Source organism: Oncorhynchus masou, unplaced genomic scaffold (assembly GCF_036934945.1).
Source record: "Oncorhynchus masou masou isolate Uvic2021 unplaced genomic scaffold, UVic_Omas_1.1 unplaced_scaffold_643, whole genome shotgun sequence".
Classification (NCBI taxonomy): domain Eukaryota; kingdom Metazoa; phylum Chordata; class Actinopteri; order Salmoniformes; family Salmonidae; genus Oncorhynchus; species Oncorhynchus masou.
The window spans coordinates 30,105-45,448 of record NW_027012865.1 but is presented as its reverse complement, the minus strand read 5'-3'; the positions used below and the strand labels follow the sequence as shown (position 1 = coordinate 45,448).

Below are 15,344 nucleotides of genomic sequence, written 5' to 3'. Positions count from 1 at the left end.
TTCCATGTGTTTAAATGGTCCTTTTTTAAACTCTGATTGTGTGTTTATCTGGGTGTGTCATTCCTCCAGCACTACAGATAATCAAGTGATATTTGTAGATCAGATTCCATGTGTTTAAATGGTCCTTTTTTAAAAGTCTGACATTGTGTGTTTATCTGGGTGTGTCATTCCTCCAGCACTACAGATAATCAAGTGATATTTGTAGATCAGATTCCATGTGTTTAAATGGTCCTTTTTTAAACTCTGACATTGTGTGTTTATCTGGGTGTGTCATTCCTCCAGCACTACAGATAATCAAGTGATATTTGTAGATCAGATTCCATGTGTTTAAATGGTCCTTTTTTAAAACTCTTTGTGTGTGTTTATCTGGGTGTGTCATTCCTCCAGCACTACAGATAATCAAGTGATATTTGTAGATCAGATTCCATGTGTTTAAATGGTCCTTTTTTAAAAGTCTGACATTGTGTGTTTATCTGGGTGTGTCATTCCTCCAGCACTACAGATAATCAAGTGATATTTGTAGATCAGATTCCATGTGTTTAAATGGTCCTTTTTTAAACTCATTGTGTGTTTATCTGGGTGTGTCATTCCTCCAGCACTACAGATAATCAAGTGATATTTGTAGATCAGATTCCATGTGTTTAAATGGTCCTTTTTTAAACTCTGATTGTGTGTTTATCTGGGTGTGTCATTCCTCCAGCACTACAGATAATCAAGTGATATTTGTAGATCAGATTCCATGTGTTTAAATGGTCCTTTTTTAAAAGTCTGACATTGTGTGTTTATCTGGGTGTGTCATTCCTCCAGCACTACAGATAATCAAGTGATATTTGTAGATCAGATTCCATGTGTTTAAATGGTCCTTTTTTAAACTCTGATTGTGTGTTTATCTGGGTGTGTCATTCCTCCAGCACTACAGATAATCAAGTGATATTTGTAGATCAGATTCCATGTGTTTAAATGGTCCTTTTTTAAAAGTCTGACATTGTGTGTTTATCTGGGTGTGTCATTCCTCCAGCACTACAGATAATCAAGTGATATTTGTAGATCAGATTCCATGTGTTTAAATGGTCCTTTTTTAAAAGTCTGACATTGTGTGTTTATCTGGGTGTGTCATTCCTCCAGCACTACAGATAATCAAGTGATATTTGTAGATCAGATTCCATGTGTTTAAATGGTCCTTTTTTAAACTCTTTGTGTGTGTTTATCTGGGTGTGTCATTCCTCCAGCACTACAGATAATCAAGTGATATTTGTAGATCAGATTCCATGTGTTTAAATGGTCCTTTTTTTAAACTCTTTGTGTGTTTATCTGGGTGTGTCATTCCTCCAGCACTACAGATAATCAAGTGATATTTGTAGATCAGATTCCATGTGTTTAAATGGTCCTTTTTTTAAACTCTTTGTGTGTGTTTATCTGGGTGTGTCATTCCTCCAGCACTACAGATAATCAAGTGATATTTGTAGATCAGATTCCATGTGTTTAAATGGTCCTTTTTTTAAAGTCTGACATTGTGTGTTTATCTGGGTGTGTCATTCCTCCAGCACTACAGATAATCAGAATAAGACCTTCAAATATGTCAATCATCATGTCACCATAACAACAGGCTGCACCTGTGTCCTTGTATGAATAAAGTCCCGCCCAGGAACAGGAAACTATAAAGATATGTGCTCATCACTCAATGCTTCAGGAATTCAGACTGTCTCCACTGCACTGTGTAACTCTGTTATTCTCTCTGAGCTCAGAAATAAAGAATCTTGGTTTGACTTGGACTCCAGCAGATCCTTATTTTATAATATCCACCACAACTCTCCCACGGATTGCTGTTTATTATTGTCTCAATGAAGAGTTCCTCTTTCGACTTTCCTGGGGGCATTTACAAACCTCCCACTGGTTGAATAAACGTTGTTACCCGAATTATGAGATTATTATTGTTTTTGTCAAATGGCAACCAAGCATCGATCATCATGTCACCAGAATAAGAACCTCAAAATGTATTGGAAAGGAGCATCAAGCTCATCACGTGCACTTTCACCACCCTGTGAAGTTCATAACTTATTTCATCTGTAGCCTAATAAACTCCACATGGTTTCTCAAGTGGTAGTGGGAGGACCACACAACATATCATCACGTGACTCCAAGTTAACTAAGATGTGATTGTTATTATATAAATATTTGCTCATAAAGGAGATTCCATCGCCATTTCTCACTTATACATTTTTACTGACACAAAAAGACCTGTACCATGTCAAACAAACTAACAAATTGTCTGTACTGGTGACGATCAGTCAGTGATGAGACTCCAGGGATGGTGATGAAGGCTGTAGGAATGAAGATCAGACAGTAGTGCTGGTCAGGTAGGGGTGTGATTGAGGCAGCCAATGATTATGAGGAAGCATGCGGGGAACAGGCTCCTTTCTACTACCATTCTGGGGTCTGGATACATGCCAACAAAGACTACAACTGCTTCAAACAATGGGAGTGGCTACCATTGACCATCACACTTTCTTTCATAACCAGGAAGCCCATGTTGAGCCAGCAGTGTTCCCACCATGGAAGAGGGAGAAGGAAGCCGTCATCCAGTTTCTCATATTGTCCATGTTGAAGTTATTCAGGTACATTGACCCCCTGTATATAGCCTCCACATTGACTCTGTACTGGTACCCCCTGTATATAGCCTCCACATTGACTCTGTACTGGTACCTCCTGTATATAGCCTCCACATTGACTCTGTACTGGTACCTCCTGTATATAGCCTCCACATTGACTCTGTACTGGTACCCCATGTATATAGCCTCCACATTGACTCCGTACTGGTACTCCCTGTATATAGCCTCCTCATTGACTCTGTACTGGTACCCCATGTATATAGCCTCCACATTGACTCTGTACTGGTACCCCATGTATATAGCCTCCACATTGACTCTGTACTGGTACCTCCTGTATATAACCTCCACATTGACTCTGTACTGGTACCCCATGTATATAGCCTCCACATTGACTCCGTACTGGTACTCCCTGTATATAGCCTCCTCATTGACTCTGTACTGGTACCCCATGTATAAAGCCTCCACATTGACTCTGTACTGGTACCCCATGTATATAGCCTCCACATTGACTCTGTACTGGTACCCCATGTATATTGCCTCCACATTGACTATGTACTGGTACCCCCTGTATACAGCCTCCACATTGACTCTGTACTGGTACCCCCTGTATATATCCTCATTATTGTTTTTTTTTTAATGTTTATTTAGTAAATATTTTCTTAACCCTTATTTTTCTTATCTACGTTGTTGGTTAAGTGCTTGTCAGTAAGCATTTCACGTTAAGATCTACACCTGTTGTATTCATGTGACAAATAATATTTGATTGTAACTAAATATGAAGTATGTCAGTTTCAATGTTACGGTCTTTGATTCAATTATATTTTTGAAACTCTGGCTGTGTGTGTTTATCTGCGTCATTCCTTGATCATTCCTTGTGGTCCTGTAGCTCAGTTGGTAGAGTATAGTGCTTGTTAAACCAGGGTAGTGGGTTTGATTCCTGGGACCACCCATATGTAATGTGTTTGCACACATTACTGCAAATCACTTTGGATAAAAGTGTCTGCTAAATGGCATATATTCTAGTCCGGAACAGCTGATGCCCTCATGCATGCCTCAGTGTTGCTTGCCTCGAAGTGATTTAGCTCGTCTGATAGGCTCGTGTCACTGGGCAGCTCGCGGCTGTGCTTCCCTTTGTAGTCTGTAATAGTTTTCAGGCCCTGCCACATCCGACGGGCTTCGGAGCCGGTGTAGTATGATTCAATCTTAGCTCTGTATTGAGGCTTTGCTTGTTTGATGGTTCGTCGGAGGGCATAGCAGGATTTCTCAGAAGCTTCTGGTTTAAGAGTCTCGCACCTTGAAAGCGGCAGCTCCCTTTAGCTCAGTGCAAATGTTTCCTTTAATCCATGGCTTCTGGTTGGGGTATGTACCTACAGTCACTGTGGGGACGATGTCCTCAATGCACTTATTTCTAAAGCCAGTGACGGATGTGGTATACTCCTCAATGCAAAACAGTCCTGGCATTACACACCTGGCTAAAAGACTATTGTAGCTCTGCTGGAGTCACTTTTATTGATAACTTTGACACCTTCTGATAAGCATTAAAAACCTTTGGTGATACAGTGGCAGCAACACATGGTTATAACATCTACAGAAAAGACAGAAATGCCAACGGAGGCGGTTTTGCTGTTTATATTCAGAACCACATTCCTGTAAAGCTTAGAGACGATCTAATGTGAAATACTGTTGAAGTAATGTGGCTACAGGTTCACCTGTCTCACCTAAAGCCCATTCTGGTGGGAAGCTGCTATAGACCACCAAGTGCTAACAGTCAGTATCTGGATAATATGTGTGAAATGCTTGATAATGTATATGATATCAACAGAGAAGTATATGTTCTGGGTGATTTAAATATTGACTGGCTCTCATCAAGCTGCCTACTCAGGAATAAACTTCAAACTGTCACCAGTGCTGGCAACCTGGTTCAGGTTATCAATCAACCTACCAGGGAAGTTACAAACAGTAGAGGAATGAAATCATCAACATGTTTTGATCATATCTTTACTAATGCTGCTGAAATGGGTTTTAAAGCAGTATCCAGATCCATCAGATGTAGTGATCACAATATAGTAGCCATGAGTAGCCGCTAACTCATCCAGTTTGTTATTTAATGACCTGCACATTTTGACGGGGTGATCACCGGGAGCGGGCGAGTTCTGCCCCGCCTCCATAAGCTGTTCCTGATAACTTAGTTATCTTAGTTAACTTCTTCTTAGTTAACCTTTTGTTTGTTTGTTGATTTTGTAGAACAACCATCTGGCAAGGCCATGCTGTTTTGGAGAGTGTGCACTTCATCTGGGAAAGAGAGCAGAAACTCACGGGAGTAGGTGATAGTGGTTGATTTACTCACTGAATCCATACAACCATTGTAACATTTCCGCATATTACTGCGTTTAGGTGTCACGCCCTGACCTTAGAGAGCTTTTCAATTTCTCTATTTGGTTAGGGTGTGATTTAGGTGGGCAATCTAGTTTTCCTATTTCTTTTGTTCGGCCTGTTCCCAATCAGAGGCAGCTGGTTAGGTCGGGGTGTGACTAGGGTGAGCATTCTAGTTTCTTTATTTCTAGGTTGGCCTGGTATGGTTCCCAATCAGAGGCAGCTGTCTGTCGTTGTCTCTGATTGGGGATCATACTTAGGCAGCCTTTTTCCCCACCTTAGGTTGTGGGATCGTGATTTTGTATCTGTGCTGTGTAGTAGAACTTTACCTTCGTTTTGTTTTTTGTTTTGGTGTTCATTTTAAATAAAAGTAAGATGTTCGCCGACCACGCTGCACCTTGGTCTCATTCCAACAACGTACGTAACATTAGGATTAAGGTCGTCACACATGCCACCGAACAATATACTTTTAAACTGGCGACGGATTTAGACAAAATGAAACCAAATTTAACATATAAGCAAACAAACAATTCACGCAGGTGAGATCAGGGACTGGCGACGCCCAAAACAGGATACAACAGGTTCTATCTCATACAACAGGTTCTATCTCATACAACAGGTTCTATCTCATACAACAGGTTCTATCTCATACAACAGGTTCTATCTCATACAACAGGTTCTATTTCATACAACAGGTTCTTACTCATACAACAGGTTCTATCTCATACAACAGGTTATATCTCATACAACATGTTCTTTCTCATACAACAGGTTCTTTCTCATACAACAGGTTCTATCTCATACAACAGGTTCTTTCTCATACAACAGGTTCTTTCTCATACAACAGGTTCTATCTCATACAACAGGTTATATCTCATACAACAGGTTATATCTCATACAACAGGTTATATCTCATGTAACAGGTTCTATCTCGTAGTATTGCGATCCTAGCGAGGCAACACAAACATTCTAAATTCTAAATGTTCTTTATGAGTAGTATTGTGATCCTAGCGAGGCAACACAAACATTCTAAATTCTAAATGTTCTTTATGAGTAGTATTGTGATCCTAGCGAGGCAACACAAACATTCTAAATTCTAAATGTTCTTTATGAGTAGTATTGTGACCCTGGGGTGGCAACACAAACATTCTAAATTCTAAATGTTCTTTATGAGTAGTATTGTGACCCTGTGGTGGCAACACAAACATTCTAAATGTTCTTTATGAGTAGTATTGTGACCCTGGGGTGACAACACAAACATTCTTAATGTTCTTTATGAGTAGTATTGTGACCCTGGGGTGGCAACACAAACATTCTAAATGTTCTTTATGAGTAGTATTGTGACCCTGGGGTGGCAACACAAACATTCTAAATGTTCTTTATGAGTAGTATTGTGACCCTGGGGTGACAACACAAACATTCTAAATGTTCTTTATGAGTAGTATTGTGACCCTGGGGTGGCAACACAAACATTCTAAATGTTCTTTATGAGTAGTATTGTGACCCTGGGGTGGCAACACAAACATTCTAAATTCTAAATGTTCTTTATGAGTAGTTTTGTGACCCTGGGGTGGCAACACAAACATTCTAAATGTTCTTTATGAGTAGTATTGTGACCCTGTGGTGGCAACACAAACATTCTAAATTCTAAATGTTCTTTATGAATAGTATTGTGACCCTGGGGTGACAACACAAACATTCTAAATTATTAATGTTCTTTATGAGTAGTATTGTGACCCTGGGGTGGCAACACAAACATTCTAAATTCTTAATGTTCTTTATGAGTAGTATTGTGACCCTGGGGTGGCAACACAAACATTCTAAATTCTTAATGTTCTTTATGAGTAGTATTGTGACCCTGGGGTGGCAACACAAACATTCTAAATGTTCTTTATGAGTAGTATTGTGACCCTGTGGTGGCAACACAAACATTCTAAATTCTAAATGTTCTTTATGTTCTTTATGTAGTATTGTGACCCTGGGGTGGCAACACAAACATTCTAAATGTTCTTAATGTTCTTTATGAGTAGTATTGTGACCCTGGGGTGGCAACAAACATTCTAAATTCTAAATGTTCTTTATGAGTAGTTTTGTGACCCTGGGGTGGCAACACAAACATTCTAAATGTTCTTTATGAGTAGTATTGTGACCCTGTGGTGGCAACACAAACATTCTAAATTCTTAAATGTTCTTTATGAGTAGTATTGTGACCCTGGGGTGGCAACACAAACATTCTAAATGTTCTTTAATGTTCTTTAACACAAACATTCTAAATTCTAAATGTTCTTTATGAGTAGTATTGTGACCCTGGGGTGGCAACACAAACATTCATTCTAAATTTCTAAATGTTCTTTATGATGAGTAGTATTGTGACCCTGGGGTGGCAACAAAAAATTCTAAATGTTCTTTATGAGTAGTATTGTGACCCTGGGGTGGCAACACAAACATTCTAAATTCTTAATGTTCTTTATGAGTAGTATTGTGACCCTGGGGTGGCAACACAAACATTCTAAATGTTCTTTATGAGTAGTATTGTGACCCTGGGGTGACAACACAAACATTCTAAATGTTCTTTATGAGTAGTATTGTGACCCTGGGGTGAACACAAACATTCTAAATGTTCTTTATGGTAGTATTGTGACCCTGGGGTGACAACACAAACATTCTAAATTCTTAATGTTCTTTATGAGTAGTATTGTGACCCTGGGGTGGCAACATTCTAAAAACATTCTTAATGTTCTTTATGAGTAGTATTGTGACCCTGGGGTGGCAACACAAACATTCTAAATGTTCTTTATGAGTAGTATTGTGACCCTGGGGTGGCAACACAAACATTCTAAATTCTTAAATGTTCTTTATGAGTAGTATTGTGACCCTGGGGTGGCAACAAACATTCTAAATGTTCTTTAAACAAACATTCTAAATTCTAAATGTTCTTTATGAGTAGTATTGTGACTCTGGGGTGGCAACACAAACATTCTAAATGTTCTTTATGAGTAGTATTGTGACCCTGGGGTGGCAACACAAACATTCTAAATGTTCTTTATGAGTAGTATTGTGACCCTGGGGTGACAACACAAACATTCTAAATGTTCTTTATGAGTAGTATTGTGACCCTGGGGTGACAACACAAACATTCTAAATGTTCTTTATGAGTAGTATTGTGACCCTGTGGTGGCAACACAAACATTCTAAATGTTCTTTATGAGTAGTATTGTGACCCTGGGGTGGCAACACAAACATTCTAAATTCTTAATGTTCTTTATGAGTAGTATTGTTACCCTGGGGTGGCAACACTAACATTCTAAATTCTAAATGTTCTTTATGAGTAGTATTGTGACCCTGGGGTGGCAACACAAACATTTTAAATGTTCTAAACCAGGCCAGAACTTGTCCGTAACAGACCAATTTGGGTTTCCAATCTCTCCAAAAGAATGTGGTGATCGATGGTATCAAAAGCAGCAATAAGGTATCGGAGCACGAGGACAGATGCAGAGCCTCGGTCTGACGCCATTAAAAGGTAATTTACCACCTTCACAAGTGTAGTCTCAGTGCTATGATGGGGTCTAAAACCAGACTAAAACCATAATAACATAATATTGTATATAATATTTATATAATAACCATCATATCTGAGTTAACTTGGAGTCACATGATGATATGTTGTGTGATCCTCCCACTATGACTTGAGAAACCATGCAGTTTATTAGGCTACAGATTAAATAACTTATGAACAACACAGGGTGGTGAAAGTGCACGTGATGAGCTTGATGCTCCTTTCCAATACATTTTGATGGTCTTATTCTGGTGACATGATGATTGATGCTTGGCTGCCATTTGACAAATAAAATAATATCTCTCTTATCCATAATAATCTCATCATGTAGGTAGCCTACCAACACTGTATCTGTGAGCTGCTGACTACAGTGCACGGGACAAGAGCACATTTTCTATATAACGCAGCAGTTTTATAAAACCGTCAGTAGAGTTGAAATTGATTTAACTTGTATTTTTCATTCGGTAATTTCGAGAATTTAACAGCAAACGTAATTTTTTTGTGCACTACGTACCAATAATAATAATAATAATCTCATCATGTAATCATGTAGGTAGCCTACCTGCACTGTATCTGTGAGCTGTTGGCTATAGAGCACGTTTTCTATATAATGAGAAGAGCTGAAAATGCAAAAGAACACCTGCTGCTTATTCAAACCAGCCCACTGGGCACAGACGTCAGTTTAACATCTCGTTTCTATTTACATTTCTTTGAGTTGTCAACTAAAGTGAATTCAACACGAAATCAACACAAAATGTCACCGGTCACTGGATTTAGGTTGCAAGTTGGGTGAAACACAAAAACATAAAAGTACCTGAGAAAAATACCTGATTTTTACAAATCCAATCAGTTTTCTACATTGATCTAACACCATCACATGGATTTGTTTTGTTGAAATTATGAAACAAAGTTTATTCAACCAGTGGGAGGCTTGTAAATGAAACCAGGAAAATAAAACAAAGAACTCTTCATTGAGACAATGATAAACAGCAATCCGTGGGAGAGTTGTGGTGGATATTATAAAATAAGGATCTGCTGGAGTTCAAGTCAAACCAATATTCTTTATTTCTGAGCTCAGAGAGAATAACAGAGTTACACAGCGCAGTGTAGACAGTCTGAATTCCTGAAGCATTGAGTGATGAGCACATATCTTTATAGTTTCCTGTTCCTGGGCGGGACTTTATTCATACAAGGATGCAGGTGCAGCTTGGTTTGCAACACAGGATGATAGTCCCAAAAACAGGAGATTATAATAGGACACATACTCAGTTATGTTTTCCATTACAGAGTCTGAACATTTTAATTTCATTAAATCATCATTGGGCCAACAATGCAAATGTAAACAATGGAGCAAATGCATCAGATCCAAATATCACTTGATTATCTGTAGTGCTGGAGGAATGACACACCCAGATAAACACACACATAGTCAGAGTTTAAAAAAATAATATACTACTCTATATTCAAACTTACATACTCAATTAATGTTTTCTAATAAAAACACACAAATATATTTTTGAGTATACTTTGTACAATTCAATATGGTATAAACAGGTAAACACATTCTCAGTCAACAATATAAGACAACGGGACCACTGTGTATGTTCTCTGATGAATTTTAAGTCAACGTGATGTGAAATATCAATATACACACTAGAAGTAATTATTCTCCAGTGTGGATTCTCACATGACGTTTAAGTGACCATGATGAGTAATACGTCTTCCCACAGTCTGAGCATTTGTAAGGGTTCTCCTCTGTGTGCAGTCTCATGTGTTCTTTCAGCTTTCCTGAATGGTTAAAACGCTTTCCGCAGTGAGAGCAGTGGTAAGGCTTCTCCCCTGTGTGCATTCGCTCGTGAACATTCAGGTTTCCCGACTCTCCAAAACTCTTTCCACACTGGGAGCAATGGAAAGGCTTCTCCCTTGTGTGTATTCGTTCGTGAGATTTCATGTTTCCTAACTGGTTAAAACTCTTTCCACACTGTGTGCAATGGTGTGGCTTCTCCCCTGTGTGTATTCTCTCATGTCTTCTCAGGCTAACTAACTGGTTAAAACTCTTTCCACAGTGGGAGCAGAGGTGTTGTCTTGCTGGTTTGGATGTTTCTGGTTTCTCCAAGTTTGGTTTTCCTCCTGCAATAAACAGTGTTAATTTAAAGAGAGACCTGAATGAAATCTCGACATGATAAAAACTGCCTTGCTATGAGGTTTAATCCAAATCAGATCCCTCAATGTCCTGAGGTCAGCTTTCAAACATTTCATAATTCAAAACAATCTCGGTGTTATTTTTAAATCAAATGATGTTGTAAAGCTTCTTGGTAATCACTGATATGTTTACATTAACTATTATTATCTCAGTTTTATAAGTCGGAACACAAACAACTAGAATGTCTGTCTTGAGTGATCTAGAACATCGCTGGATTCCAATTGAACAGGTGGTTCTAAATATATAACCTTCATAGCTGTATGATACAGAATGTGACCTACACACTTCCTTAAACCGAAAATAAGTAAAGTCCAAAAACTTGGAAACAGGCACATAGCACATTAGTAACATCTCCCATTGTCAATAGGGTCGACACAATGGCTTTTTTTTTTATTCACACATATTTAATATTTTGACTACCATTAAGGTCACGATAATTTGGGTAGATGTTCCAAAAAACCTTGTGCTGGGGACAATATAAATATTTAAGTGAAAAGATTATTTCTCTCAAATTTGGTGCACAAATTTGTTTACATCCCTGTTAGTGAACATTTCTCATTTTTGCCAAGAAAATCTATCCACCTGACAGGTGTGGCATATCAAGAAGCTGATTAAACAGCATTATCATTACAATAAAAGGCCACTAAATGTGTTTTGTCACACAACACAATGCCACAGATGTCTCAAGTTTTAAGGGAGTGGCAATTGGCAATGCTGACTGCAGGAATATCCACTGGAGGTGTTCACTTGGGGGTGTACTTACTTTTTTGTTGCCAGTGGTTTAGACATTAATAGCTGTGTGTTGAGCTATTTTGAGGGGACAGCAAATTTACACTGTTATACAAGCTGTACACTCACTACTTTACATTGTAGCGGAAAGTGTAATTTCTTCAAAGTGTAAAAAGATTTTCAATTTTACAGTGTTGTCACATGAAAAGATATACTTCAATATTTACAAAAATGTGAGGGGTGTACTCACTTTTGTGATATATATATATATATATATATATGTATGTAGTCACAAGTATGGACTCACCTACTCATTCAAGGGTTTGTATTTTTTACAATTTTCTACATTGTAGAATAATAGTGAAGACATCAAAACTACGTCAAATAACACAAATGGAATCATGTAGTAACATCAAAACTACGAAATAACACAAATGTGATAAACAAATCAAAATATATTTTAAATTTGAGATTCTTCAAAGTAGCCACCCTTTGCCTTGATGACAGCTTTGCACACTCTTGGCATTCTCTCAACCAGCTTCATTAATTATGTAATGGCGGAGACGCAGGTTCATATAGGGTCGATTTTAAATTAAGACGTACAGAAAACGTTTGACCTCTGTCATTGCCAACAAAGGGTATATAACAAAGTATTGAGATAAGCTTTTGTTATTGACCAAATACTTATTTTCCACCATTATTTGCAAATAAATTCATTAAAAATCCTACAATGTGATTTTCTGGATTTTTTCTCATTTTGTCTGTTGTAGTTGAAGTGTACCTATGATGAAAATTACAGGCCTCTCATCTTTTTAAGTGGGAGAACTTGCACAATTGGTGGCTGACTAAATACTTTTTTGTCCCACTGTATGGTCGATTCCTGACTGGTAGTGTATATGGACGATTCAGTGGGAAAGTCAACCTAAACATGTGTAACGGAGGTGAGAACGTGCCGTAAACTCACTCCACAGCTTGAAACGTGACAGATGGAGCTGTCCAACTGGTACCTTTTCTATAGCTCCATCGGTTCATTGTCAAGGAGAAAGGTCACATGTGATGAGAAGCAGAGGATCACTAGTTTGAGCACAGTATGGGGACAGTGACAATGGAGGCTAAACTGGCACACTAACGTCAGTTACACATGAACAAATAAATGAATTTTGTCCATTACAGAGACCGAGGCCAAGTCTCACAAAAAAGGCTTTTCATTCAATCATATTTCATGGCTTTTAGAAAAGGTTTACGGAGCTTGTTTTAAAAATATATGTATTTGACATTTTTAACCAGTTCTGTATATCAGATGTTAATGAAGTAATACAGACCACATTGAAGTGTTTTGAATTGCTCTTGCCTGTTCTACAGTCTTGTAAAGACAGGGGGGGTTGACTGGGACAGGCAATGTAACATCCATAATGTTTTATGGAAACGTTTTTGTAAAACAAGCACCTTACATCAGATCAACTAGAAACTTTTTCTCCAAAGACAACTTTCAAGGTTTTATATGGTCTATTGGTTTCTCTCTTTTCATTGGCAGAATCCTTTTTCAGTGTTATGATATTCATAACATCCATATCCACCAGTCCACCTTCCTGTCAACTAACAGAACTCTGCTGGTTGTCCTGGTAACAGATACCAGTGGGCAGATCTATTGTATTTGTTCAAACTAAACTACTTACTTTGATGTGTCAAATCTGATCCTTTCTTCTCTTCTCCTCCTCTCATAGTTCCACTCAGCCCCGTTGTTTTCCTGCAGTCCACCAGCAGCACAGACAACCTCTTCATACCCAGCAGTAAGGTGCGACCGGGAGAGGCATGACACAGGGACTCTGGGAGGGAGGAAGGGCTAGTGTTGTCCTGGTAACCATAAAGGGGACACAGACACATATCATTATGGATGCTGATGTCACTGTTGTCATAAAGTGCTTTACAGAAACCCAGCCCAGACCCCGATAGAGCAAGCTGTATGCTAGACCAGACCAAGCTGTACCATCTGGTGTTCTGATCTGGAGAGACTCTTCTCTGTCTCGTCAGCATCAGGATGTTGTTGAGGCTCCCCAGAGGATCCACCATAGTCATGTCTCTCTCCTGTGTGAATGAGAACAGCAACAGAGTCTTACAAAAGGCATGAATATGTCTAACATCATGATTTTATAAAATATTGTTTGTGATACAAATGTAAAATGGGATATATTAAATGGGATATATTAAAGGGTCATTCCATGAAATGGAATGGAAATGGGTGCCTGTTGCATCCCTTTGATATTTAAGTAGACATTATGCACCAATATTGAATTTTAAAAGCCTGTTATATAGTAGATGAGGTACTCTTTAATATAGACCACGTGGAGAATTCAATATATCTAATTTAAAAGTCCCAAAAATATATGTACCAATGGTGGATTGCACCTTTAACAATTTATACAGTACTGAACATATTCAAGTGTAGAACGTCAGTAGAATGCCCCTTAAAAACCCCACGGTGGTTCAACAAATGCCTACTTTGTGCCCGTTATTAATTATTGTTTGTAAGACAGTACTCACTGGTCTTAATCTGATATTCAGTCTCCTCCTTTTTCACTCCCAAAACGTCTTCCTTCTTCTCTTTTATTGAGATAGCCTCCTCTTCCTCTTTTACTCTAAAATGTTCTTCCAATGTTATGGCATCTTCCTCCTTTCTGACAACCTCTTTCACTGTAATATCATCATCTTCTTTCAATGTGATAGCCTCCTCTTCCTCCTTTTTCATTCTGAAAGCTTCTTCCTCTCCTTTCATCACAGCTTCTTTCTCCGTCAAGGTTAGTGACCTCATGATCCGGACGATTAGCTTAGTGCAGTATCAATTTAACACATTTGCAAATTTAACAAGCAAATTACGTTTAAATTAACTAGCAAAAACGTAAACACATTTTTGTTCTAAACACTAAGAGTAATATACACAAGATTGGTCTAAAAAAAACTTCAATGTTTCGGTTTTATGTTAACTAGCAAGCTGCCGCGTGATTAAATCAGCATGTTGTTGCTGGTGAAGAAGCTGCCCGTCTCGTCCACTAGATTATACGTCACACAAGAAGCATTATCCTGAAAGACGCACATCGCCATCTGCTGACTGGAGTGGGTAACGCAGACTGGAGAAACATCTCCCTTACAATGTTTATTCTGGCAAGCAATGTCATTCATTTAAAAACAACAAGATGTTATGTTTTCTCATACTTCTTACTGCCAATACTTTAATACAGGTCATCCTCCATGGAGTTCGACAGACCCTGGTGGAAAGCGGTGACCAGAGCCTCAGTAGTCCACCCACTCTCTGTGGCGACGCCTGTAGCACTGGGTGATGAGACTTGGGCATTGGCTCTTCCTGGGTTGGAGTTGCCAATACAGGGCTAAAATTAAATTGTACTACACCAGCTCTGACGCTCGTCTTATGTGGCAGGGCTTGCAAACCATTACAGACTACAAAGGGAAGCACAGCCGCGAGCTGTCCAGTGACACGAGCCTACCAGACGAGCTAAATCACTCCTATGCGCACTTCGAGGCAAGCAACACGTCGGTTCTCCATAGCATGAGTAACACCTTAAACAGGTCAACATTCACAAGGCCGTGGGGCCAGACGGATTACCAGGACCATCGAGTCTGCTGATAAGAATGCGCTGATTGACAGAGTCAAAAGCCTTGGCCAGGTCGATGAAGACGGCTGCACAGTACTGTCTCTTATCGATTGCTGTTATGGCGGTTATGATATCGTTTAGGACCTTGAGTGTACGGCTAAAGGCTATAAGAACTGGTCGTCTAGTGCCTTAGGAACAGAGAATAAAAGGAGCAGGTTTCTGGGCGTGGTAGAATAGATTCAGGGCATAATGTACAGACAGGGGTA

General features: G+C 38.9%; 1 protein-coding gene across 1 annotated transcript; it reads right to left on the bottom strand.

Annotated features, from left to right (window-relative positions):
- Nucleotides 1-9,935: 9,935 nt before the first annotated feature.
- LOC135536611 (zinc finger protein 3-like) lies at nt 9,936-14,310 on the bottom strand. The gene is made up of 4 exons (XM_064962897.1): nt 14,012-14,310; nt 13,458-13,555; nt 13,147-13,324; nt 9,936-10,668 (listed from the first exon to the last, which is right to left on the bottom strand). The coding sequence occupies exons 1-4, from the start codon at nt 14,277-14,279 to the stop codon at nt 10,202-10,204; spliced, it is 1,011 nt and encodes a 336-aa protein (XP_064818969.1). The 5' UTR covers nt 14,280-14,310; the 3' UTR covers nt 9,936-10,201.
- Nucleotides 14,311-15,344: the final 1,034 nt, after the last annotated feature.

Bases quoted from the DNA above. Each gene is read 5' to 3' on its own strand.
- LOC135536611 (XM_064962897.1), bottom strand. From the start codon at position 14,279: ATGAGGTCACTAACCTTGACGGAGAAAGAAGCTGTGATGAAAGGAGAG. The intron at 13,556-14,011 runs GTGAGTACTGTC...TCATTCACACAG, and splicing joins TGAATATCAGATTAAGACCA to GAGAGAGACATGACTATGGT. The intron at 13,325-13,457 runs GTACAGCTTGGT...TATGGTTACCAG, and splicing joins CCAGATCAGAACACCAGATG to GACAACACTAGCCCTTCCTC.